Source organism: Siniperca chuatsi, linkage group LG6 (genome assembly GCF_020085105.1).
Source record: "Siniperca chuatsi isolate FFG_IHB_CAS linkage group LG6, ASM2008510v1, whole genome shotgun sequence".
NCBI classification, from domain to species: domain Eukaryota; kingdom Metazoa; phylum Chordata; class Actinopteri; order Centrarchiformes; family Sinipercidae; genus Siniperca; species Siniperca chuatsi.
The window spans coordinates 3,673,148-3,699,298 of record NC_058047.1 but is presented as its reverse complement, the minus strand read 5'-3'; the positions used below and the strand labels follow the sequence as shown (position 1 = coordinate 3,699,298).

Sequence of the window (26,151 nt, the reverse complement as noted above, 5' to 3'; positions counted from 1 at the left end):
TAATTGACGTTTACATGGTGTCTTTTTTTTAGGTCAAGATCAGTTGTGCTTGTGCTGCACATCAGAACACTGATGATCGATTGCTTTGGTCTGCCATTTTTCTTTAACCAGGAAGTAGCTGTTTCTGTTTACAGCTAGCACGAGTGCAAGTGGTTGCTAGTCACAGCTAGCTAGCTAGTTAGAGTTAAACAAAATGAACGAAACACAAAACGGAGCGGTGTTTGATGTCATTACGGTGCACAATTTTTCGGAGAAGATTTTGGAGCAGGTCGTACACTTTCACGTGATGAAGCTCAGCGGCGGGTTCCTCCTGTGGGTCGGTTCGACTCCCGTCCTGTCCAACCTGGCGGTCTCGATGAGCAGCAAATATGTAAGTAACATTAAACACGAGCCAACTTAACTGAGTGGTTTCCTTTTGATGCAAATGTAATATAATTTAGGGATTTAAAAAAGACAGGGTTTTCATATGGGCTCCATTTGGTTCTAACGTGAGCCCCAAGGTATTTTGATTTATTACAGATATTTTCGGTAGTGTAACAGGACAGGACTGATTTGATGAAGGCCTAAAGGGTTAGTTCACTCAAATCACAATAATAAACTTTATTTGTATAGCAACTTCAAAACACAGGATGCAGCTCAAAGTGCTTTGCATAACATTGCATTAAAAATGTTAACCAGATTAAAAGGTTGAAAACAAACTATCTGAAATACAATTAAATAGGGTAGAAAATAAAACATTTCAGTAAGATTCAATAAAAAGGGCAAGGCAGCAAAATAAAACTACTCAACAGCAAGATTGAAAAGGTGTTTCTTGAAGGAATTTGATTAAGTTACTTGTTGGATATTTATGGGCAGGCTGTTCCACAGTTTTAGTCCACACAGTAATTATTAAAAGACAAATTACAGGAAAAACCAACATGAAGTGCGTTGTCTTCCACTGATGTGAAACTGGGTTGAGATCTGGTGACTGTAAAAAGGCCATAGCATTGTATTCACATCATTTGTATACTCACCAAACAATTCAGTGAGCCCTGGTGCACGGAAGCATCCTTAGTAGGCAAAATATAATACATTTGCTGCCTCAAGTACAGTACAGTTTTCCCTGACATCCTCTGCCTAAACCACAAAGCAAAGAGACAACAAAGCTGTCCTCGATCAAGAAAAAAGATCAAAACTGTGTTTGGGATCTATTGCCTTTAGTGTGAAAACCTTTGGGAACACCTGGACTGATAGATATTAAGAAAGTAAAACATGATTTTAGATGTCAGAGCTAACTGTTGTTTTCTTTTTGTCTGCAGGATTCAATGCCTTTATCTACATTAGTCATGGGGGACCCATCCAATACTGCTCCAAATTCCTTGGCACAGAGATTAGGTAATGGTGCATGAATTTATGTCTATTGCTGTTAATGTAGATAGTTTATAATTAATTATTTAAAAAGCTGAAAAGCTCCTTTCTGCTATCATGTGATTATTATTTGTGGATATTAAAGATGTGTTTGTATGTTTTAGCCAATTTGCCAGAAATCACTTATCAACTTTACTGCTAACAATTCTCCAAATCCTGGTGTTGGCATTTCAGATTTTTGAATTTGTTTTGCCTACCTTCGATCCATTCATTCCAGTACATAATATGCAGAGTCTTGAAACTTGCTTTATTTAGATCATCCTCACAGTAAACATCATGTCTGCTTTTAGTGTTGTCTGAGTGTGTGTGTGTGTGTGTGTGTGTGTGTTAATGCAGTTGCAAGTGCAAATTGATTTAGAGAGTCTCTACCGTGTAACCATAAAACGATAACTAACACAAGTTTGACAAAAATAAAAGCGATAATGATGTTCACCATGATAGGTTACAGTCAAGTGAGTTTCAAGTCTTCACTTGAAATTCATACCACCCCAAATTTAATTAAAACCAGTGGCTTCTTGAAATGTGCGAAAAACACACAAAAATCCTATGGTACGCTGTGGAAAATGGTTGGTATTGAAAAATAGACATTGTAGTAAATAGGCCAAAGCATGCAAAAACACTGACAAGGTCCATTAACCTCAAAATAGTGGCAGAGAGCAAACATTTATCTCGAATCTCAGCAACTTCCAAGACGGATGACTTTAGTGTAATTGTATACTATCGCAAACCATTTTGTGTGTTATCTAAACTAAAAGTGAAATAATCGTCTGTTTCTGTCTGTTTTGCAGCAAAGAAGACCAAAAAGCAAGTCTTTGTGAGTTACAGTCTTCCGATGACAGACTCCAACCTCGGCCTTTTGGTGGAGAACAGGATTAAAAAGGAGCTGGAGCTTCACCCTGAACACTTTTGAACACATTTGATGGTTCATTGAGCTCTCTTTTGTGTAGAACTGTGGACATGCAGGAAGAAGGGCAATATAAAGTAGCAGGTGCTTCTCCTGTTCTCGTTTGGACTTAACATACTCCTTCCGATACTGTAATCGTACTCCCACACAATAACCACAAACGGTCACATCAGGTGTTCTTTTATTGACATAATAAATTAAGTGGTTTATTATCAAAACATGTAGGCCTATGGCTTTTTGTACAAATGCATCATATTAAAAAAATAACACTGAGAAAACAGCATTAGTGGTTAAGTTATTTTTTTTTCTTTTTCTCTGAGTGTTTAACTGTTGAAAACATACAAACTAGCAAACCATACACGGTGTTCAAAATACGTGCTGTGTAGTAAATATGATTTAAAAAATGGCGGATGTTTGGATCTGTGGATTCAGGTACATTTGGACAAAAATGGTCTATTCAATGTGCTTATATCCTATAAAAGTAAGGTTGATGGTCCACACATTATGACTGAATGGCACATGTATACATACCTTACATTTTTATGCAGTCCTAGGGGGTACCTACATAGTAAAGTGTATAAATGTACACTAATCACAACTAGTCCAGGTCTATGCAGACTACGCTGCTCTATTCTAAACTTCACAAATGTTTATTTCAAAAAACTGTAAAATATTTTGCTTTCTGGCTAGAGTTACACATCCTAGGAGCAGGATTACAACATTACCACAGTACAGAGAACAAGGAGTGAGAGGTGGTGTGGAAATATTAGCTAATTAAGGAGGTATTTCAAGCAACAAATTTCCCTAGGCAGCATGACAAAATAAATACTGGTTTTCTTAAATTACATTCTCTGTTTTGTTTTAAAAAAAAAACAAAAAAACAGAGCCATCATGATAAAGCCATTTAAATGCTGAGATGCGTCATAAGACATACAGTAGTACACTGACTGGTCACTCTAATGTCTGTTCAACTCTCAGATTTGTTTAGCATTACCCACAGTCTCTATAGGCTACACATACAGTCTGCCAAGGTCTCCGGCTGTTTGTCACGTCAGACAACCATCATACACCCACACCAACAGTAGTAATGCTTTCTTTAAAATTCAGGGTCTACACTGACCTCACCTCTGAGGATAAAGTGCCACATTGGACTTCTAGTAGAGGGACCACAGTTACGAAGAAAAAAACATGTAAAACAATTTGTGCCCTTTCATGCAAAAAGAGTGGTAGTGGTTTAGCCAATACCTGGATCTCCAATGTGTTGGCTGAAAATCACAAACACTTGATTGTGTCTCTGACATTTAGTGCAAAATAACTTATAAAGAATTATAAGATGCAGTGAAATCCTCTCAACGAGTAAAAACTACAAACAGAAAACTCACAGAGCACACATTATTGAAAGCTAGTCTGCTCTACTTTGCTGCTTCACTTGCCTGCGTCTGCTGTTTTACCTGGAAATCGTTCTTGACAGAGCAGACAGCAGTGCAAGAAAATTACCAACACCACTGAAGACTTTCATATTATTTAACACACACTGACTTCAGATAACTTTAGTCCAGTACAATATTTTTTGGCAACTCCTGAATGAATCATAGTCACGACAAACAAAAAATTTACTATCGTCACCATCTCAAACCTCACCATTACAAGAGTTCATCTGGTTCGTCCGAACGATTCTTTTTTCCCTTGAAAGTTTTTCAGAGACAATTCAGTCAGGTTAATGCTTGAGCCATTAATAGCACAGTAGCAGACTATTGCTATGATGCTCACACCCCATTGGCTATGGCACGATTTCCAATAACCTCCCCACCGGTCGCCAGGGCGTATGTGGCACGTACCGCTGCCAGAGCGGTGGCTACTGCCACTGTAGCGCCCCCAGTGGCTGTGAGGTGTAACGGTGTGTCGTGGACACGGGAGTAGTCCCCGTCACTCTTGGCGAGAAGGAGGTGCTGCTCTCCTGGATGGAGCAGGGTCTGACGGGTGAAGGTCTCTCCGTCAGCCAGGCTCTCCGGCAGCGGCTGGCCCCGCGGCTCAGGCAGCAGCAGCAGACAGATGATGCACAGCAGGGTGCAGCAGGCGAAGATCACGTGATGCAGGAAGTAGCCCTTCTGGTTGTGGAGCTCCATGATGGGTGCGGTGAGCATGCCGAAGCCGGCGCTGGCCAGGACCAGGCCCAGCCCTCCACCCCTGCACAGAGAGAGAGAAAGTGTAGTAGATTCATTATCAAGGTAGTCTGGCGTGACTAAAACAACAACAGGAGCTCTTAAGGCATCAAATGAAGTGCTTGATGAACTGTCAACAAAGGTCTGAAACCTCACTAAGGTAAGAGGGCCAAAATTGCAAACATGCAAAAATCACAAAGTTTTGTCATTTTTGTAGCAAACACGCTATTAGTTCACCAGTCACCAAAACAGGAAGAGAAAACGTTTTTTAACCAATAAAATGAAACATCCAATGGTAAGCTTCCTGTGATTGGTTCGACTGGTGAACCGCTCCAGAGTTCACTTGACAGCAGTCCGATGTTTGGTCAGCACCAGAGTTCGAGGCCGGCGTTCACCCCGACCCAAACGAACCGCACCAAAGGACTAAACAAAACTGGTGGGAACCCTGCCCTTAGACACCTCGGGACGACACTTCGTACAAACCAGTTCGTTTGAAGCATACCGAGCTCTTTATGTGCGTAAAGTCCGTACTCACCTGTCAGTCAAAACTGCACCACAAGATGGAGCCAATAAGCAACATGAGAACAAGAGATTCCATACATTGTAATAATTTACTGTATGGACTATGTAGAAATTATCAAAGTTTACAGTTTTTGCAGTTAGTACACAAGAAATGAATGTACGTTACCATTTTGTACTAACCGGAAAAAATACATTTATGTGTGCCGACAGACAGTTAAACTGTGACTTTGGAATCACACTGTCAGTTAAACTTAAAGAGACTGCAAAATGGTTTTCCAAAGACTTTTTTTAGAGATACACCAATCCAACTTTTTCTTTCCCAATACTGATCTGCCGATACCGAGTTCTGATTCTCTCCTATTTGAAATCTGTATACCTCACAGCGTATCACAGCAACTCATTTGGATCATTTTTGCCAATGCCAATTACCTTAAAGGCATCCCCTGTGGTTTTGCCATTTAAGGGGCATCTATACTGCGTAGTTGTGACACTGATGAAGGCCAGATGGCTGAAAATATTTTGTCTTCTTATCTTCGGTAAATAAAGTGAGTTCTCAGCATTGAGTGCGACTCTCCTCTGTCATCATTACTCAATATAATAAGGATAACTCACACACGGTATTTATGGGTGTAATGAAAAGTAAGAAGGCTCCCCTAAGTGTTGTATTATGTGTTTATGACCATCCAGGCTCACCTGATGACAGTAGGAGTGATTTCAGCACAAAAGAATATACTGAGTGTGCTGACTGCATGAGAGGAGAACATGCCGATGATGGAGAAGGCCACCGAGAATTTCCTGTTCAGAGTGTCTCGCAGAACTGCCCAGAGGAGGACAAGAAAACGTAAGTATCAGGAACACCCAACATGAAACACAAACAACAGCTAATTTAACATAAGGCCAGAGACACAAATTAGATAAGAATATGGCACGAGAACCTTAAAATTAGATTACAGCCTAACCCTCTGCTCAAAAGAGTAATTTACTATTTTAGTGAATCATTTTATATCACAAATCACCAAACTGTAGCTGTACCTGTGTCATGGCGAAGGCTATACTTCCCAATCACTGGATTCCATTAGCGAGCATTGGAGGATAGAGGAGAGGAGAACATGTCATTAGTCACTAGCACGAAGGGCAGCACAGTGCTGACTCAAAACAAGCAGAATAAAAGAGCCTTGAGGAGAACTCTGAACAGTTTACCGCTGAAGCCTGAAATAATGACTACTGTACTGCATATGTAGGTCAAAAAAGGGAGAATGAGGGGAGGCTCCTATTAGACTGAGAGTTGAACTGCTGTCTGTACTGTTTTAATGACACAGGAATGGCATGCAAAATGTGCGAGTACAGCTCAGTTTGCTGTTGAATGTCAACTTTTTTCTATGTAATGTGTGTCCAAGATGGTTTCTCATAACTTTATGAGCTGATTTTTCTGACTTGAACTTTGGCTAAACCTTTCCCAGAACAGCAACTGTTCAATTATAGCTTAAGAAACGTAACTATGCACAGCAGGTGTGTCAAAGCTTCGGGGCATTCTCAGCATGCCTATTAATGAAGTGCACGGGGCGCTAGTAAGAATGATACTTCCAAACCCACAAATCCACCATCCAAACCGTTTGGAGGTTTTTTTCTTGCCTTTCTAAAACAAAAAAAACACAAGAGCGAAAGTGTAAGGTTATGGAGTAACAGTGTGTTTTTGAGCTCTGAGATAAGATGCTAATGTTAGCATGCCTGGCTAACTAGATTGTAACCTATCATTACTTTCAAGGCCAAGGGATAGCATAACATTAGCTACACGTATTAGTGGGGTATTAGAAAAAGCCTTGTTCAGGACTGACAAATCCACTGGGAGCTGATCCTGGATGATGCTAACGTTATATCAGCGTTTAGGTAAACAGCTCTGTCCTGCTACTGGCTTATATATTTGCTAAACTCATTGGTTACTTCTCGTGCTTGAAACATTGCTCTCATAAAACAGATACATATTGTTTGAAAATACAACTAATCAAAATCTCATATTTGTGTGTCTTTCAGGCGTCAAAATCAATGACCGCCAGCTGAAAATGAGAAGCTGCTTTTATCTACTTGTGTCTGAAATGGAAGACCCATTGTTCCAAAAATTCCAACAAATTGAGTGAGTGAGTTTTATCATTGTAAACTGCATATATGCAACACTAGAATGCAAAGCTTGACAGGTGGAGCAACAGTAACTAAGGGCTGCTGGACTTAGCGAACAGTCAGCTAGTCCTGCTGTGTATTTTTCTGTGTGATTACTCACAGTTGAGTAAACCCAGCTGTAGTAGCGATGCCAGGGCTGTTATGATCATGAAGGTGAGCAGCCCTCCACGCCGACCCATCAACCCCACCGCGGGGCAAAGCGCCAGGCAGGTTGCCACGGCGATGCCAGCCATAGTGTAATAGTCAGCGTGGCACAAAGCGGTGGGCTGGGCCTCCGGGTCCATCATACTGCGGGCGAAGCAGTGGTGGATCCCGTAACCTGTCAGCCTGCACAAACAGCACACAAACAATCAATAAGAAAGAGGACAGGCAGGTGGTACCGGAGACATGCATCTGCCATGGGGCGAGTGAGGTTTACACTCACACATACATGCCTTAATTTCTCTGGGGGACGAGCTCATGTGTAATTTATGCTCTCTCAACACAACGGATGTTGGCTTTGTTTTAAAATAAGTGCAAAGCGCAGCCACAAATGTGACACACTTACGAGTTGACACACAGCACCACAATGTTTTTCCACAGGTTCCTGGTGCTCATCATCTTGACAATGCAGGTCCTCTGGGGTTTCTTGTGCAGCTCCTGCTCCAGCTCTGGTAGGAAACATGAAACGCACACCTTGAGACCTTTCCTTTCAGAAAGTAATGAGAGGCCGGCCGCTAAGGGACCTTTAGCACAGACAAGCTAATGTGCTGTGGGGCCTTTAGATAGATATAGCACATCCCTTTGCCCATTCTCATCATCTGTCCGTCTGTTTGGCCACTGGGAGAGGCAGAAACAATGAATCAATCACCAAGACAGGGGGAGGAAGAGGTGTCAGTGGTAGAGAGAGGAGAGATCTAGGTGAAGGAAATCAACATGTCAATTCTTTAAGGACTGCATGGTTGCAAGACAATTAATTATCAACTTTTTTAATAATCCATTAATTGTTTAAGTCATTTATCAATAGTTTATAATGAATGATTTGTTGGGTCTCTGTAAATAATATTATAAAGAGTACGGTCTAGACCTGCTCTATAGGAAAAGTGCAATGAGATCACTTCTGTTATGAATTGGCGCTAAATAGATAAAACTGAATTGAATTTGAATTGAAATGATGAATCACAAAACAACTGACAGATGATATGTGTTTGTGTGTTTGCAATTGCATTTCATCATATAAGCAGTTGGGAAATGCTGCTTGAAAACTACAACATGTTTGCACACATGAAACGGAAATCTTTGACTCTTTGTATGTGAGTCGGTGTCTTTGTGTTTGTTGCATGTCCATTTCATCACACACCAAGAAGCAGCTGCAACATAACATTGATGATGAATTAAAATTGCATTATGAAGCGAATGAAGCAAAAGAAAGTATAAATTCATAGTGAGATGGATTTTGGATCATGTCCCTCCTGAAATCGTCCTCACCTGTAAGAACTCCACTCGGCTCGGTTGTCATGTCAACCTGGTTCTTTCTGGCGATGCGCAGCATCATGGCTTTGGACCGCTTGTAGTGCTGGGTGGCCAGCAGCCAGCGCAACGACTCAGGAAAAATCCTGCAGAGTGAGAGAAAGAGGAATGGGAAGGACATGAAGAGAGCAGACACAGAAGGATGAGAACAGAATGTGTTGTGAAAGCAAGAAGAAGAAACAGAAGGGGGAAGAAGACAAATGACAGGAGAAAGAGAGTATTGTTTGTTAGTAGAAGCAGAGTGTGCTCAGTACTGTGTAGTGCAGTGTGTACTGTACAAGCCGTCGCCTGGCTCAGCGCTACAAGAATCTGTCCCGTCCCCCCCTCCCGCTGTGGATTTCCTCAGAGGGTGGGACTCACCAGACGTAGGGCAGCATCAGAACGAAAGGGCTGATTATGACAATCTGCAGGACCTGCCAGTCATCCCGGTCTGGCCAATTGCGGCACAGAGCGGCCACCCCTGGCATCAGTAGCTGCCCGCCCACCATCAGAAAACTGGCCACCATGGTCATGGAGAAACGCCAGGCTGGCAAACAAAGCTCGATCCCTAAAAGGAAGACACAGAGAGAGGAGAGAAAGAGAAATATTTAGTTTCACATAAAATATAGATTCTTGTATTGTTGGTGCACCAGTGGAGACATGTAAATTATGTATAAGCTGTATGTGTGTGGATGTGTCTGTGGATGTGATTACCATCATAAACTAAGCAGCAGCCTTAATGGCCTGGAAGAGTGTGATGTGTGTGTTTGTTTAATGGTGGGGCCAGTATTGAATTTCCTCTCTGAATTATTGAGGACTATTACTGACCCTTCCCAGGAGAACTCACTAGTTTAACACCAGACCTCTTTATGAACTTAGGATGGACTACACGTCAAGGCTTTTGAGAGGGTTCTGCTGCTCGGTGAGCGTTTCACTGTAACCGCCCCTTAATTTCCCTCTGACTGGGCTCCCGTCCCCTCCCCTACTGACTGCAACATGGTACAGTCCAGATGGCCTGGCCCATATGGCAAGGTCTTTTTGAAGGTGACCATTGTGGGTGGGTGAGGAGGGAGGGAGGGGGGAGACTCGCTAACCTGGCGTTATGTGCCATCACTTTTTACTGTGGAGCAGAGAAAGAGGGGGAGGAAAGGGAACGGGAGGGAGAGGAGAAATTAGAAAGAGTGGGGCAGAATACAAATGACTTTTCTCCCCAAAGGACATGAAAAAGTCCCTCCATTCACCAGTGGAATCACTGCAGGAATGATAATAAAGAGTAACAAGAGGGAGGCAGAGAGAAACCCTTGGAGAAAGGCGGAGGGAAGGAAAGAAAAACAAAGAAATACAGAAAGAAAGATGACAAAGACTTTCAGATAAGAGAAAGACAGGAAAATGATTCAGTTAGAATAAAAAAACAAAATCCCTTCATCTCTGTTGTCTTCAGCTCCAGACGAATAGTTTTAGAGTTAATCTTCAAAAACCTTCCCTGCAGGAACCAAAACAGATGAAGGAAATTACACTGACCCATAATCCTTAACCTGCCTGTCTGCCCCTCTCTCTCTTCACCCTGTCTTTATGCATCAAAGGAGAATGACAGAGCCATTGGTGTAAAAAGTATTTAGACCTTTTACTTGAATAAAAGTAGTAATGCCACAGTGTACAAGTTACATGCTCAAATTTTTACTTAAAGGTGAATTCTGTTTTGTTACGATCAAACGAGGCAAGAAACATGAGTAGCGAGTGTGACAGTAACCAGATTACCTAAACCACTTTACTGGGATCAAACTGAAAGTGAATGCACCTGCACCTGAAATGTTGGTAACACCTCATTGCACAGGAAAACTGTGTGTGCAACACGAGTATGGTAGGTCATAGCGGACCCAGGAAGTTGGTCTGTTAACAGTTTATCTTCTCTTTCCCTTGAAATTCCCTGTTGTAATGAACCTGAATTATCCTTTAAAGCTTCACAATCAAATCAATATTTTTGTATAAACAATGGATGGAAGTCTAAAAGGAAAGGGGTCGCTCATGGCTCCAAATGAATGCTAATGTTGCTCTGTGTGTGCTGGATGTGTTATACTGGACTGGATTCATCAGGTGGACACAAACTCAACTCCAATGGGATGATAATGTTGCTCCATGTCTGCTTGATGTGTAAATAAGCAACTTGCTAACACATTAGCCATGACAACTTTATTCCAGTGTTGTGTTTTCAACTTGTTACGCCACCCCCAAGTGGCCAAAGAATAATGAATACAGCTTTAAGTAGTATTATATTTTTTATATATCTTATATTATTGCATTTAAATGTTGTAGCTGCTTGTACAATTAGGTAGTTTGATATATAAAAATGCTTCATATATTATTCGATAATTAATGTTTTGTATGTGAAACCTTTATCTGCAGCAAGTAACTAGTATTTAGTTACTTTCCACCACTGCTGTCTCGTCGCCTGTCTGTTCTGATAAACAACACAGCACCGTGTCCACAGCAGTCAATAGGCATGGATCAGCGTGTGTGTGTGTGAGACACACACACACACACAGACACACACACACACACACACACACACACACACAGACTAGAGAAATCAACTGTAGCTCAGCAAAGGTAATGCATCCCTAAACCTACCTCGCAAAACAAAAACCACTCCCCAACTCTTAAGGGAGGTTTCTGATCCCACTGATCTACTGGGATATCAACACACACACACACACACGTACACACATACATATGCGCTGGCAAGGACCTTTTGTTCCAGCTGACTGGGAGAATGGTTCTCCTTGTGCTGATTATCTCACTCCCCCCCGTGGGCTGATCCTCCCTCACCCCCCTCCTGCCCACTCTTCCCTCTTGCCCATCAGGGCTGAAGTGGCTCCCTCACCCTTTGTAAAGCCACCATCCCCCACCTCTACCCACCCTCCTTACCCCCTTCCCCCCCTCCTCATTCCTCCTCCTTTCACCAAGCAGCTTCTCCACTGTCTTTACATCTGAAAGAGAACAGTTGCAGAGGGTGAGGAAAACAACAACTATAATGGAAAGAAAGGGAGGCTAAAAACAAAGAGAGGGCAACAAAAAGCAGCTGATCTAATGGCCAAACTAATCTTTGATGACAAATGGCTGACAGCACCACCACACACACTTTCTGTTGTCTGCTGCTCCCTTGCTAACCTTGCCTGGGGCATGAGAACCGGGTGGAGAGACAATTGGCTTTCCAACAGCATGAGTTCAGAGGGAGAACCACAGGCTGTGTTTGTGTGTGTATGATGTGGATGTAAAGGGAGGGTGCAGATGGTGATATGCACTTTAGATTTAGATTTGGGGAGAGGGAGAAATGTAGTGCTGAAATGATTAGCAAATATATTGATTAGTCGAGCCACAAAAAAAATAATCGCAGATAAGTTTGATAATTAATTAAAGTCATTTATAGACTTTAATTAATTATACTCAATCAGAACTAGTTCTGACGACGTGCTGTCCAACCACTTCGGAAAGAGACTTCATAGAGAGGGGGGAGACGTGATATCATTTAAATAGGGGATCACGGCAGACATTTTCTTTCCTGGAAGGCATTCATAGTGTTGCACTCAGTAAGATATTTCAGTCAATATGGTAATCCATATGGTAAATGTTGAGATTAGAGCTGAAACAATTAGTTGATTGGCTGAAAATTAATTGCCAATTGTTTTGTTAATCGAGTAATTGTTTAAGTAATTTTTCAAGCGAAACTGCTTCTCCAATGTGAGGATTTGCGGCTCTTCTTTACCAAATGTGATAGTAAACTGGCTCTCTTTAGGGTTTGGACTGTTGGTCGGACAAAACAAGCATTTGGAAGACATCACATTGGGCATAGGAAATAGTATTTGTGAAAAATTGGGATTTTGACATAGAATTAATGACTTATCAAATAATTGTTTTGTCTGTATAAGATTTTGATCTTCTGGTGGCGCCTGAGAAGTCAGAGGATCACGAAAGTTTTTACAATTCATCCTAATGGGGACACGATTGTCTGTACCTAATTTCACAGCAATTCATCTATTTCCATCTGGACCAAAGTGCTAGACCAACCAACTGACCTATAGACCGGCATTTACAACCCTAGAGCCATGCTACTAGCATGGATAAAAACGGCAAACATTAGCTAGTACCAGCTTTTCAAATGTGAGGATTTGCTGTTTTTCTGTTTTATATTATTATAAATTGAATACCTTTGAGATTTGACCGATGGTAAGACAAAACAAGCAATTTGAAGATGTTACCATCGGCTCCGGAAACTTATGCTGAGCATTTTTCACTGTTTTCTGGCATTTTATCGACTAAACAAAAGGAATCAGTCATGAAAAGAATCTTTTGTTGCTGCCTTAGGTGGATGACGTCATAGAGGGGCAGGGATGGGAAACAGAAGGCTTGACAAGGGCACAGCATGACAGGACAGTTCTTCTCCCCAGCTGAGTCAGCAGCAGTCATCCCCCAAGCTCACAACAACACACACACAGCCGCACATACTGCGTGTTTTTGTCATTACCTACTAGTCTCTATGGAGCAGAGACAGAGAGGAAGAGGCAAAGATATAAACCTTGTCTTACTGGTGTAAAAGCAACTGCAGCCTAATTACTTTGGGTCCATGCAAACCTCATTCACCGAAAATCTGTCTTTTCAGTACCCAAATGCTCACTTCCTGTATGTCTTGAAATGTGGCTCTGAAAAATGTTATTAATTTGAATAAGCCAGTCTGTCGATGGAATGGGGGTACCAACGCAGAGGGCTTCAGCAAAAATGTTGACCTTTGCTCAGCTGTCCCCGGAAGGCAATGCAACATCATCCAGAAAGGCACTGCAGTTGCCAATCAAATATTCGTAAGTGCACATTCCTGGTAGATTATTTTGTAACATGAATGCCATATTTATCCTGTTCACCTGCCGATCATTGCAACAAAAGATTAAATGATAGCTGTCGTAATAACTTAAAAAACACCAATAACTCAACCATAATTGTTGCAATGTTTTGGCATCTGATGAGCCTTCACACTCATGGATCTAACACTTAAACTGGACTTCCTGGATCATATTTATTTGTCTCACTGGTACCTGAAACAACACTCTCCCACCATCGCAGCTCCTTGCCTTTTTTTTTTTTTTTTTAAACACTGGGCTGTTTTCGGTCTGTACACCCACTATATCAAATCTCTCAGCCGTTAAGTCCAAGTCAAGTCTCAAGTCTCAGATCTGTAACTCTGTTCCAAACACTCATAGTTTCTCCACAACAGAGCTAAATACTCTCTCTACCTCTGTGTCCCACCATCACCTCCTCAGTTCTGAAGCTCCACAGGAAGTAGCATAGTTATCATTTTTTGGTAAAGCAGTGATTATTGATGTGGATTATGTGGTGGTTTGAGAGGTTTTGATGGACGTTTGATGCTTCTTTTTCCCTGACTTTGAATTGCCATTGTAACTGTTGAAGGAGCAACTTTCAAGCCAACACAGGAAGAGTATTTAAAACTCAAAAGACAGCTTTTCAGTGGAGCATTCCTTAATGGTTTGTCTTTAAATACTTTCTTGTCCAAACAATATTTGTATTAACATAATAATATTTTCCAGATGAGTTTGGCTAATGACAGACATGAGCGCAAAGTGGGATTGCGTACAGTATGTTGTCCTCAAATGTAGAGACAAACAAGGAGAAGGGTGTGAGGAGACGGAAGCTCTTTCCTTACAGCTCCCAGAGGACGGCTCAGAGGTAGGTGCTAAATTACAAACTAATAAACCCGTGCAGCATTGGTGCAACAACCAAATATGAACAAAACACACACACATCAACACATTTATATTAGCAGAGCAAACTACAGCTTCTGCTGGCAGCTCCAGTGGAGTTTATTATGCGCTGCGTGCTGCAGAGAGATAACCGAATGATGAGAGATTTCAAATGAGCCTCGAGAAAATGAGAAAGTGAGAAAGTGAGGGTGTAAAACAAAATGGGAGTGAGAGAGCGAGAAGGAGGAGGATGGGGTGAAAGGGACAGAGGAGAGTCGAGGGAAGCATAGAGTGAAAATATAAAGGGCCAGAGAGCTGCTGGATTTAGAAACAGAAATTCAGCTCTGCATTTACAGTGACAGAGGGAGAAAGGAGGGAAAGAAAAGGCAGAAAGAGTCTTTCTGTGGGGAGATAAGGCACAGAGATACAGATGGAACAGTGTAACCACAGCACGTACACATGCATACTTACTGTACAATCATCCATAATACAGTATATGTGTGCTACATGCGTGTTTTTGCGTTTCTCTATCTGATCTGCTTCCCGCTGCAGCCTATTTAGCACTCAGCAGGTTAAAACACTCTACAAAAATATGCCTCTGCTGTGTTTAAACTTTACATTACAGAACAGTTTTAGGAAAGTAATATGTTTTGATAATGTTGGCTCTGTATTTCTGCATGTTTGATTTGAAATGAAACAGTGACTGATGTTAAAGTGCTTTCAGCTTTAATTTGAGGGTGTTTACATCTATAATGGGTATAAACTTCTGGCCCTTTTTATACGCAGCCCTCCAATTTTAGCATAATGCAGCAGGATAATGATACTTAACATACAGACAAGGCAGCCAAGGATTTTTTAAGGCCAAACAGTAACATGTTTTTGACTGGCCAAGTCAGTCCTGTGACCTCAGCCCAACTGATCATGTGTTTCACCTGCTGAAGATCAGATGGAAGACAAAAACCCCTGAAACAAGCAAGATGTGAAACTGGCCTGGAAAATCCCTCATTGCACAAGAAAGCTGTGTGACAACGCACAACTATGATACGTAAAGTCGAACAAGGAGGTCGATCTGTTAACTGCGATGGATGTTTAAAATGGACAGTTTGGAAAATCTACTGTTCACCTTTGTTTTCTCTTCCAAATAAGATGGGCTAAACTGCTGGCTTGTTTACAACCTGTGGGATTCTCTGAATGCTCGTGTTTCTTGCCCTGTAGGACATGTTTTTAGCGATGTCGCCGCATTCCCAGATCTCAGCCCAGATCTTACAGCCATGCAACCCTGAGCACTCTGGTAAATGGTAAATGGACTGCATTTATATAGCACCTTTCTAGTCTACCATTCAAGGTGCTTTACACAACATGTCAACATTCACCTACACATTCATATACTTATTATTACTGATAGGAATAATGGTTTAAAACTACTAAAATTAGCCATTGTTGTAATAAACCTGAATTTCCCAACATGAAGACTCCATTTAATTTTATCCTACAATTACTATTGGCCCCTGAAAACTGAGAGACTATGTATAAAAAGGGATACACAGTTCATCTCCTTGGTTGCCTTGTTGGTATGCTTAGGATCACTGTCCTGCTACATTGTCGTAAAATTGAGAGACTGTGTTTAAAAAGAGCTGCGAGTCAAGTGTCAGCACTTGAACCTCATAGCCGTGTTTTCATTTTAAATCCAATGTACTTGACTACGGAGCCAACACAACAAAACAATATGTCACTGCCAAAATACTGATCGCCAGCACTGTTTCTGTCCTGCAGGGTGACTCTTGCACCTCTCTTGGCAAACAATACAAAGAGAAAAAAGGTACAGTAATAAGAAGTTTCATATTCAGTGTCTACTCTGCATCTCTGCAAACTGGGTTGCATTTCCTCAGCGCTCATATGTACAGTATGTATTCAGCCTTTGAGGATGTGTTTATTGGAAGCTTCAAATGTCTTCATGATATGCTGTGTGCTGTTATTCTACATGTTTTGTTTTTTTTACTGTTAATGGGATGGCAGTGTCTATTATCTGCTGTCATACTGTGAGTTTACTTCAAAGCGAGTCATTCTGTGGCAGCGAGCCGACTGTTTCTCCTACTGTATTCATCTACACCTTACACAAACTCACACAAAACCCCTTTTGTGTTGCACTTCAAAGTGTATGCATACAATCTGTTGTCTTACGCAAACAGCAGACACACACACACACACACACAGAGTTGCTTATCCCATCACTGTCAATACTTAGCACACAATAGAAAAATTGCCTCCCATTACAGGTATTTTTGTTTGGCAAACATACTGTAATAACAGTAGAAAAAATTGTGTCGTGTGTGTGACCTGAATATGCAAACTGTAGAGACAGATACAAAGGGAGAGGAGGAAATGTGCACTGGATTTACAGTGATGTCAAGTATGTGAAAATGCTGAGAAGAAACCATGAGAACAAGATAAATTGGCCAAGCTGCAGTTTTTACCACCATGGGAGAAACCGAAATTTTAAAAAGAGCTTCATCAGCCAATATACACACATACAAACATACTTTTGCTGACTGACCTTAAATACACTCATGTCATCTTGACGTTTCCATAATTACTGAGAAAATCTGAATTTTCTGACAGCTCCGATATACCTGACCTGGTTGTTAACAATACAGATTAAGGTTGAATGTCATGATTATATTAAAATATTATTGACTGATGTCAAATATACCATGTATGTAATATCCTAATAAATATTTGGTCAAGTTTTTCTCTGACAGACTGGTTTCAAAAAAATTGAAATATGAAAAATCAAGACCTCTGGAATGACCTAAACAAGCGACTGCATTATATGATCTAAATCTGTTCATGTAGAAGCTTGTACCAGCAAACATATCTTGTTTAATACATAAATGCAGTTCAAATTTAAAGAAAAGTAATTACAAGTTAAATCTCAATATTGGTCAGTGCCTAAAAAAGCCAACAGACACGAACGCCTTCCAAGTAATTAAATACTAATTTAATGGATGCTGTAGTGCTATTTTGACCACTGAGAGTATTTTTTACTTCAGTCATTCAGTGTTCAAATGACACTTATTGTTAGAAAATGATTTGTTATCCAGATACTAATACTTTTGATATTCTTTTAAGAATTCTAGACAATGTTTCTAGTTCTATTTTGTTAGTACTGATTGATGCCAATTTTTTTTGTGGTTGATGTTGGATTTACGCCCCCGGCTGTAACAATATTTATTGCACATTTTATTCTTTGTAATGACCCATTTCTCTGTGGTAATCAATAATATTCATCCGAATATCCCTTTATGACTCCAGATACACTTCTGTTACAGTGTTGTCTTCATCTTATACCCATCATATAAGATAGGTATAAATGTGACTTGGACTTTAAGGTATTAGGAAAAGCCATTGGCAGAAATGGAATATAATATTTATAAGTATGTTTTCATTAGTGTATAATCACCTGAAAATAAGAATCGTTGTGTTTTTGTTCCTTTAGAATAAGCCGTTTTTATCTCCCCTTCCACGGAGGTCACCATGTTGCACCACCATGTTTCTACAGTAGCCCAGAACGGACAAACCAAACACTGGCTCTAGATAGGGCCGTTCAATTTTCGCGTGCACCGTAGTTTCTCCTACACGCTTGGAACGGGAGAGTGAGGCGAGCGGTATTCAAATGGTTGCAAAATGCAATTTCTCTGCTAGATGCCACTAAATCCTACACACTGCTCCTTTAAAGGGCCACAAAACACAACATTATTTGTGTTTTGTTTGCCTTTGTACATCTCAGATTAAATTTAACTCTCAGGAGTCTCTCGGCTCGGAGGCGTCCATTTTGTTTGTTTGTGTTTAGAAGCAGTTCAGCAGAGATTTATCAGGAGTCCCTGCTGAGAGGGACAAAACCAGCCCCACCGCCCAAGCTCAAAGTCCGCCCTCGCTTCACACATAATGTATGACAAATCTACTGGCCTGAAAGAGAAAAGACCTACAGACGGTGAGAAAGAGGGGGACAGCAGCAGGGAGAGGGGACAGTGGGGAATGCAGGGGGGGTGGGGGCATTCTCTGGAAAAATTAAAATGCTATCAGCCAGTTTGGTTTAAGGTTTACCTTGGCCACGTGCTATTATGTAGAGCTACAGAAGGGACATAGAGGAAAATATTTTAGATGGGGAGGGGAAAACAGACCCACTGTTGTGTTCTCGGACAAAACCTTTTGCGAATTTTCTGCACCGATTTGCACCACAACCCTTAAGAATTAAGGGCAGATAATGTTAAATTGTTAAATTAACTTGAAAGTACTGTAATTTGGTATGTAATCAACATATAATTGAAGACACCTAAACACAGCTGAAGTCCACATTAGCTGCTGTTCCACTAGCTTCAGTGACTCTGATCAATCTCTCATTGAGCATCTTCCATTAATCTTTCTGAAACAATGAAACGGGTTTACTATCTATATTCCATATAAGATAAATGAGTCTCTACAACAGCACTTGCTATTAGTATTCAAACTCCAAGTGATTTTAACAGAGTTAAAAAAACTACAGCTCCCAAAAAGTTCTACCAGCATGCCAGTGCGAGCAATACATTGTGGTTTCACTTTGGCTTTTCACTACTAATTGGTGTCCCAAAAATAATGAAAATACAACAATTTGCATTATTATAAACTGTAGAGGCTGATGGACTGACAATATAGCTAAACACTAAATGACAACGTGAGGATACAGTACAGGTCAGGGGAGGTATTTTGCCAACAATCATCAAAGAGTAACTCATAATGTCACAACTGTAGGCTACGTTTGAACGCCTATATTCATTTTTCTTACATTTCTATGGATTAAAGGATGGTTTTTTAGTTTGGTTTTAGTTTCTTGACAACACTTTAATATACTGTAAAATATGGGCTATCAGACTTTGTCAGTGATGGAATGACAAAGCCCTGGACTTACTTCCATCATTGTCCCTGATTTATTTATTTCATTTTACTGACAATTCACAATACATTTATTTGCACCAGATACAGCTAAAATCTCATTTCCATCTGTAGTCCCTGGTGTTTTTACAGTCCACCACCTTTATCAAGAAGACTGTCTGACCAAACAAATATTGGAAACTAATAACTAAATAAACTGGAAATTTAAATTATAAAAAAACAAACTGTAACATTTTTTAAAAAGCAGATGAAGGTACAGGGTATCCTAAACACCCAAACAACAGTTGATAATAACAATATTCAAGGTGAAAACATTTAATATGGTAATGTGTGGATAAAGTTTAGGTTATTGGAATTTCTGGTCAGTTTGCAGGGATTGTTGTTGTTACTGGCGAGACAAAAACAAAATATTTCTCAAAGGTTTTGCGAGAGAATGCAAAAGTAGATCTTTTTTCTCCCATCTAAAATGTTTTCTTCTACGTCCCTGCCTGGGATCCATACTTCTCAGGCATTAATGCTTAGATTAAATAAAACACAATGAAGGACAGGGCAAGTATGAGGAAATACAGGAGCTGGCAAGCAGAAATAAAAAAAGCAGACAGGCATGAGGATGTGAAAGCATATACTTACTGAGCACGTAGAGGGAGAGAGCGAGGCCCGCCAAGCAGAAACCCTCAAAGAAGCGCAAGGTGCTGAACATGGTGACGTTTACAGAAAAGGCAACACTCAGACCAAACACCAGCATGAAAAGCACCGAGAGAATCAACACTGGGTGTCGACCAAACCTTAGAAACAGATAGAAGCAGAAGGAGAAAGACGTAGCAAAGTGTTTAAAACTGTCACACACTGAGACACAAATGAAGCTTTTGATGTGCAGTCGGATGAAAGAGACCATTCCAGTCATTGTTTCTTTCAGACTCTGTGGACTTTAGGTCAATGGGTCAGGTCAGAGCTGAGGCCTCCTTGGCCCGCACATTTCTTTACATTGTTTCCATGGTTACAGATCCCAAACACAATGCAAGGACTTTTTTCCCACGATGCAGCACAGGTGGATCACTGGCTGCAAACGTGCCCAAAGTGAATTTAACTAACAACAGCGTGACTTAAAGGGTCAGTTCACCCAATTACAAATAAACATATTTTCTCACTTAGCCATGCAGATGGATTTGGTTTTAATTGTCCATGTTTTAAGATGTCCCTACGATTTCTGCCTCCGCACCAACTGGTGAATGAAATTTCATTTGCGGTGCTCACAGCTTTAAAAAAAAACAACTAATTTAAATAATTTAATAGCAACATGTCTGTCTGAAAACAATCTCCTGGTACCTCCTGGACAGTTTTTATTGGAAGAACTTTCTACCAAAGAAATTGTCCCTGTTGACAGGAAGGTCTGTGGATTAGCCAGACTAATCGAGACACTGGGCCTCATGCAAGAACCACTCGTACGAACTGATTTGTTCTGAAGTGGCACATACGACACCTCTCATATTAGTCATGGACCACTTCGCTTTACAAGGACATTTTTTAGCATCTAACTTCATGTCAAACCATTCACTCTTTATATAGTATCTGTCACAGTGCGGCTCTGCTCTGATGACATGTCGTTGACAGCTGTGCTATTAATATTTTCTAATTGATACGTGTCATCTAACATGCCTACTGATACTGTAAAACTTGTTATCTTTATGTCTGTTGATTTCTGACAGCAGGACTTGAAGCTCTGTGGTGTGAACGTCTTCTTTTTACTCTTTGGAAGTGTTTTTGTGAGTGAAGCTTGCCCGCAGACGGAGGGAAACCGGCAGCCTTATATGGCAATTTTAGGAACGTAGATGACGCTAATGATGAAATCTAACAAGCACGCACCTCCTCGTGAACAGGTGACATTCATCAGGCTGAAACGAGCGATTTACGACAAGTTTGTCCGGTTGAGAGAGTTTGGTAAATACGACTTGGAACACTTGTGCGAACAAGGCTCACAGAAAAAAGTAAGAGAAATTTAGGAGCAGAATACAAAAATGTTCTTGCATGAGGCCCATTGTTTCTGGAAAGAGTTGTTGCTGTTGAAGTTTTAGAGATGTCGGTTGGCCAATCGGTCCAGACTGAAATATGTCAACAAATATCAGATGGATTGCCATGATATTTGGTACAGATATTCATGGTCCCCAGAGGAAACTCCTGAAGAGTTGATCCTTTGATATTTCCTCTAGCGCCACCAGCAGGTCAAAGCTTTTACTTATGCAGTTAAATATATCCACATCCACTAGACTGTCACACATTTTTGATTCAGAGTGAAATGTCTCAGCAATTTTGGGTAGATTTCCATGAAATTTGGTACAGACATTCATGTGCGCCACAGGATGAATTGAAATAACTTTGATGATTCCCTGACTTTAAATCTAGCGCCATCATCAGGTCAAAATTAAAATTTGTCCAATACTTTGGTTTATGACCAAATACCTCCAAAAATGATGACATTAATTAGCAAATGCTAGCATACTAACACGCTTTAAAGTAAGACGGTGAACATGGTAAACATTATACTTGCTAAAGCCTGTTAGCATCGTTATTGTGAGCATGTTAGCATGCGGATGTTAGCATTTAGCTCTACGCGTCACTGTGCCAAAGTAAAGCCTCATAGACCCACTATCATGGTTGTAAACTTTTTCAAGGTTTTAAGCGCATAAACAAATCTCCATTCATTTCCATTGTTTTGGGGTGAAGGCAGACGTCTTAGAGACAAATATCTCACAACTTATACAAATAAAACCAAATCTATCTGCATGGTTAGATACCCGTACATGTAAGTGAGAAAATAGTTTTTTTTGTAATTTAGATGAATGGATCTTTTAGAGTTAACTAACAGAAGCTGTATAGAGGCCTCAAAACAGACATAAAACAGGCAGCTTACCAGTCAGCCATGACACCCATCACTAGGTAGCCAAATATGGAGCCCACCAGCAAAGAGAACTTGGCAATGTGCACCTTCCAGGCTGAGTCACACACCAGGTTCCACTAAAACCAGAGACAAAGACGGAGAGAGGAACATTAGTCAACTTTTCAGAGAAAACCACCCACAACAAGATAAAGGGGAATTAAACATCAGCATCTGAGCAGTTTCACTGTGAACGCTGCACAGAAACAAAAAGACATTCTCATCTCATCAGCAGTCTGTCACTGGTTTGATAATTCATGACGGTTGATGAGTGTGCAAACATGCTACGGATGCTTTAGAAATATTCAAATGTGCTAAAGAGAAAACACAAGTGTGTATGTGTGTGAGAGGGAGAAAGAGCAGCATGTGTGTGAATGTGGGTGCGTGTCTATAATAACAGAAATCAATAGCTTTCCACTCTTTCCTCTAAGCCCATGGGTCAGTGCACACACCGCTGCAGCGCTCAGCATCTGAAACTCAGCCAAGGACACATGTGGAAGCACGATGTGCACTCTATATTTGTGCATGACCCTGAGAGTATCTTTGAGAGCCCAGCAAGCCGACTCAGCTGTGTGTGTAAAGTAGTGTTGGTGTTTTACAATGATTTACACAACTCCCCGCTGAGCCTCCGACTGTGTAGGGGAGCAAAGAGGAGAGAATAGAAGGAGATGATTATTGGTTATGATTGATGGTTTTGGTCGTGAAATGGCCGGTGGTGATGTGGAGAACTCAGTCTGTATGGGTTTATTATGTACGGACTATTAGCACCAACGTTATCTGAGAAAACAGATATCATTCATGCAAACATGCCAGAGCTGGGTGACAACTCAACAGCGCTGGTTGTTGACTTTCAGTGCTATGGTATTGTGATGATAGGCCCATACAATTTGAACATTTTACAAAATTCTGTCACCTAAATTAGATTCCAAGCAAAAATCAATTATTAAAGTTTGGTATTTTGCACAAGTGTACGGCAGGATTGACCTGCTAGGGGTCCCCCTGTTCCTTCCACTCTCTCTACAACATGTACAGTTTATCTTTGCTAGACCTGGCTTCAGATTGGCTCTGCTGTAATGTGATTAAACACATTAGTTTAAGAATATGCAACGTATAAGCACAAAACTGAAATAATGAAGGTTTTAAAACTGGATTTTGACACAGGGACCTTCCTCCTAGTTAGGTTTATAAGGCACATGAAGGCCTTTATTATGTCAGAGCTTTAGTATGGCATACTCCAAATAAATTCTCACTTAGCACAAACCACTTAAAACACAGTAAATCTGGAGCTTTCAGGGTCCCTGGAGTTCTGGGCAGGGATTCACCGATCCTTATCGAGCAGATCGGTATATCAGCCAGACTTGATCACATTAAATACAGTTCCTTCTTCAATGTCATTAAAACTTTCAGGGTTTCCACTATTTACATTTACGTAGTTACAGCAGGCCATTCAGTTTGTCGGATCGGTATTCTATCGGCATCTGCAGATACACTGAGGTGAGATATCAGAATCAGTATCGGGAGAGAAAAGGGTTTATCGGTGCATCCCTAGTTCTCTGGCTCTGGGACAGTTGCCCACTTTGCCCAGATGGTAATCCAGCCAGTGTTTTGTGTGATGTAATGCATAACAGTGGAACACAGTTCATTGAAGTGAACATCAATTTGATTATTTTATGTGATTTGGTATTAATTTTCCATATTTTGAAATCCTATATAAATGTGATAGGCCTACTGACCCCAACCATATCACCTAGCCCAACACACACATCAGCTACTGTCTTTGAGCTCAACACACACACACACACACAAGTCCTCTCATATTGAGGTCAGTGGGTAACGTGTCAATCAGCTGCGTTGGTACTTGTGTATCAGGCTCTGCTCTGCACTAAACTGAGACTGGCAGTGATGATGAAGTCACAGTGTGGTGAGGATGATGATGATGGTGAACAGAGAGCTTTCTTCTGTGTCGTGGAGATAACACTGTGGGTCTATCTGGTGCTCAATCGTTACCTTGGTAACCACATTCTGACTAAGTCCCGTCTGCAGCTCCAGCCTCCACTCCTTGCAGGCGCACAGCATACCGCTGCCGTCGCCGTATCCCTCCCTAGAGCCGTTTCCTTTGAGTTGCAGCGCGGGTACGCCACTGGTGACGGTGACCGGCGGGGTTGCCGCGGTCCAGTTACTCTGGTTCGCGAGGGGTTGCACGCACGTGCCATTAGGCTGCGCCAGGAGAAAATAATCCGAAAACTGACTAAAGCCGATGAACAATGCCGGTATCCAGGTCAGGACCACGAGCTGCTTCTGATGTTTCCCAAAGCCCCCCAGAGACGGCAGAACCGAGCCGTCGATGTGCGGTAGCAGCCGGGGCACTGGGTGCTCCAGCGGGGTGAAGCCGTTCTCGGGCGGGTGGTCCTGCGCCTCCGGCCGGCCGGCTGCCATCACGGCCCGGCCAAAAAGAGAGCAGCTGGGCGCAACAGCGGGTGAAGCAAAGCCCCCGCTCTGTTGCCGTCCGCGCACTCTGCGTTAAGCCCTTTGACACAAAGAAAGCCCACAGCGCAGATAAATCCTATGTTTAGCCAACAAAAGCCCGATCCGAAAATGGGGGTATCCGGTCCGTGCAGGCGTGCAGAGGCACCGAATCACCGAGCAGTCGTCCTCATGGCGAGGGGACTCGAAGCGACATGGGGATGTCCGAGTAGAGAGGCTGTGTCAGGAGGAGAGGTCTGTGGAGAGGCTCCCGGAGAGGAGTGGACTCAGACAGGCAGGCATGCTCACCAGCATGGGCTTTGTATTCCATGAGTACAGCTCCTACAGCAGGATCCATCCATGTGGAGCTGAATTGGGCCAGGCCTGCTGGTAGTGTAGAAGTGGAATATGGAGATACATCCACAATGGGATCCACTAAACATCTGCTGGTCCCTCATCCATGAGCGCCACAGGTCTCATACCTGTCCAAACTGTGACCTCCTGGAGGTGCGCATCACTTAGTTTCTCAATTCCGGAATATCCGAGCTCCCAGTCCTCACCAGTCCACTTTGATGGTGTTGAGTTCAGAGACGTGGTGGAATATGCTGCTTGGTTCGTCGCCGTCTAGTCAATGGGACATGGTGCCAAAGCGGGGCTTGGAGCAGAGATGGGGGGGGGGAGCAAACCCCGCCCTCCCTCGGTCGCGCTATGCGCTGCGATTGGAGAGCCTTCAAAGGGCGACTGCACCACTGACGGGCATCTGCAGGCAACAATGATCCCCTTTGTGCAGCCTCTGCCCTCTCCACTGAATATCAAGCTTGTTAGGATTATTCAATCATTCACGTTCCCCATCGATTGAATATGATTTATGATAAAATCATCAAGTGGAGACATTGCTGCAGGTTTTAAGGCGGTTGGTGGTGGTGCGTTAGCTGAACGTCCCACGGAGGCTGTTTTGCGTCATGTGATTTTTTTTTTTTCATAACCGTCATATAAATAGGCAGCATTAGTTACTGGTTTGAGGAGACAATAGGAGGATGTTCGGGTTTTCGGATGATGTGCTACCTGTCAGCCGCAAGGGGGCCTCAAACGATCACGATACGCGTCTTTACATCATTTGTCTCCATTAATTAGATTTTCAGCACATTAACAAGACAGACAATAAACCACAGCTCACACAGCTGGATTGCCAAAGGTGCAAAGAAGCAAGGAAGTGAGATTCAAACGTCTTTAAACGGATGCAAAGGTTGTGGGTGTTGATGTGGCTGCAGCTGAGTGTGAGTGACCTTGAGATCCAAGTGAGTGACACATTTTCCCTTGGCATCGGAGAGGCCTGCAGCCAGGATAATGTGAGAAGACGTGTGTGTGTGTTGGTGGAGATATAGTCTTATTAACCTGACAGCAAACTCCTGATGCTTGCGG

At 41.8% G+C, this 26,151-nt stretch overlaps 2 protein-coding genes and 2 long non-coding RNA genes across 4 annotated transcripts; 3 read left to right on the top strand and 1 right to left on the bottom strand.

Annotated features, from left to right (window-relative positions):
* Positions 1 to 78: 78 nt before the first annotated feature.
* psmg4 (proteasome (prosome, macropain) assembly chaperone 4) lies at positions 79 to 2,594 on the top strand. The gene is made up of 3 exons (XM_044199512.1): positions 79 to 370; positions 1,299 to 1,374; positions 2,196 to 2,594. Exons 1-3 carry the CDS (start codon positions 194 to 196, stop codon positions 2,315 to 2,317), a joined length of 375 nt encoding a protein of 124 aa, XP_044055447.1. The 5' UTR covers positions 79 to 193; the 3' UTR covers positions 2,318 to 2,594.
* Positions 2,476 to 26,151, bottom strand: LOC122877657 (solute carrier family 22 member 23). Its single transcript, XM_044199508.1, has 10 exons — positions 24,274 to 26,151; positions 22,243 to 22,346; positions 19,965 to 20,119; positions 9,040 to 9,226; positions 8,638 to 8,765; positions 7,718 to 7,820; positions 7,271 to 7,497; positions 6,028 to 6,060; positions 5,689 to 5,812; positions 2,476 to 4,498 (listed from the first exon to the last, which is right to left on the bottom strand). Exons 1-10 carry the CDS (start codon positions 24,700 to 24,702, stop codon positions 4,078 to 4,080), a joined length of 1,911 nt encoding a protein of 636 aa, XP_044055443.1. The 5' UTR covers positions 24,703 to 26,151; the 3' UTR covers positions 2,476 to 4,077.
* LOC122877661 lies at positions 4,498 to 8,631 on the top strand. Its single transcript, XR_006378301.1, has 4 exons — positions 4,498 to 4,633; positions 5,683 to 5,836; positions 7,027 to 7,126; positions 7,753 to 8,631. It is a non-coding gene; the product is annotated as an uncharacterized LOC122877661 (long non-coding RNA).
* On the top strand, positions 9,233 to 17,703 carry LOC122877662. The gene is made up of 2 exons (XR_006378302.1): positions 9,233 to 14,391; positions 16,179 to 17,703. It is a non-coding gene; the product is annotated as an uncharacterized LOC122877662 (long non-coding RNA).

What these genes read in the sequence shown, in the direction of transcription:
- psmg4 (XM_044199512.1), top strand. Translation starts at nt 194, where the DNA reads ATGAACGAAACACAAAACGGAGCGGTGTTTGATGTCATTACGGTGCAC. An exon ending in TCTCGATGAGCAGCAAATAT is followed by an intron (nt 371 to 1,298) that starts GTAAGTAACATT and finishes TTTTGTCTGCAG; the next exon opens with GATTCAATGCCTTTATCTAC. An exon ending in TTCCTTGGCACAGAGATTAG is followed by an intron (nt 1,375 to 2,195) that starts GTAATGGTGCAT and finishes TCTGTTTTGCAG; the next exon opens with CAAAGAAGACCAAAAAGCAA.
- LOC122877657 (XM_044199508.1), bottom strand. Translation starts at nt 24,702, where the DNA reads ATGGCAGCCGGCCGGCCGGAGGCGCAGGACCACCCGCCCGAGAACGGC. An exon ending in GTCAGAATGTGGTTACCAAG is followed by an intron (nt 22,347 to 24,273) that starts GTAACGATTGAG and finishes CTCTGGTTTTAG; the next exon opens with TGGAACCTGGTGTGTGACTC. An exon ending in ATCACTCCTACTGTCATCAG is followed by an intron (nt 4,499 to 5,688) that starts GTGAGCCTGGAT and finishes CTCTCTGTGCAG; the next exon opens with GGGTGGAGGGCTGGGCCTGG.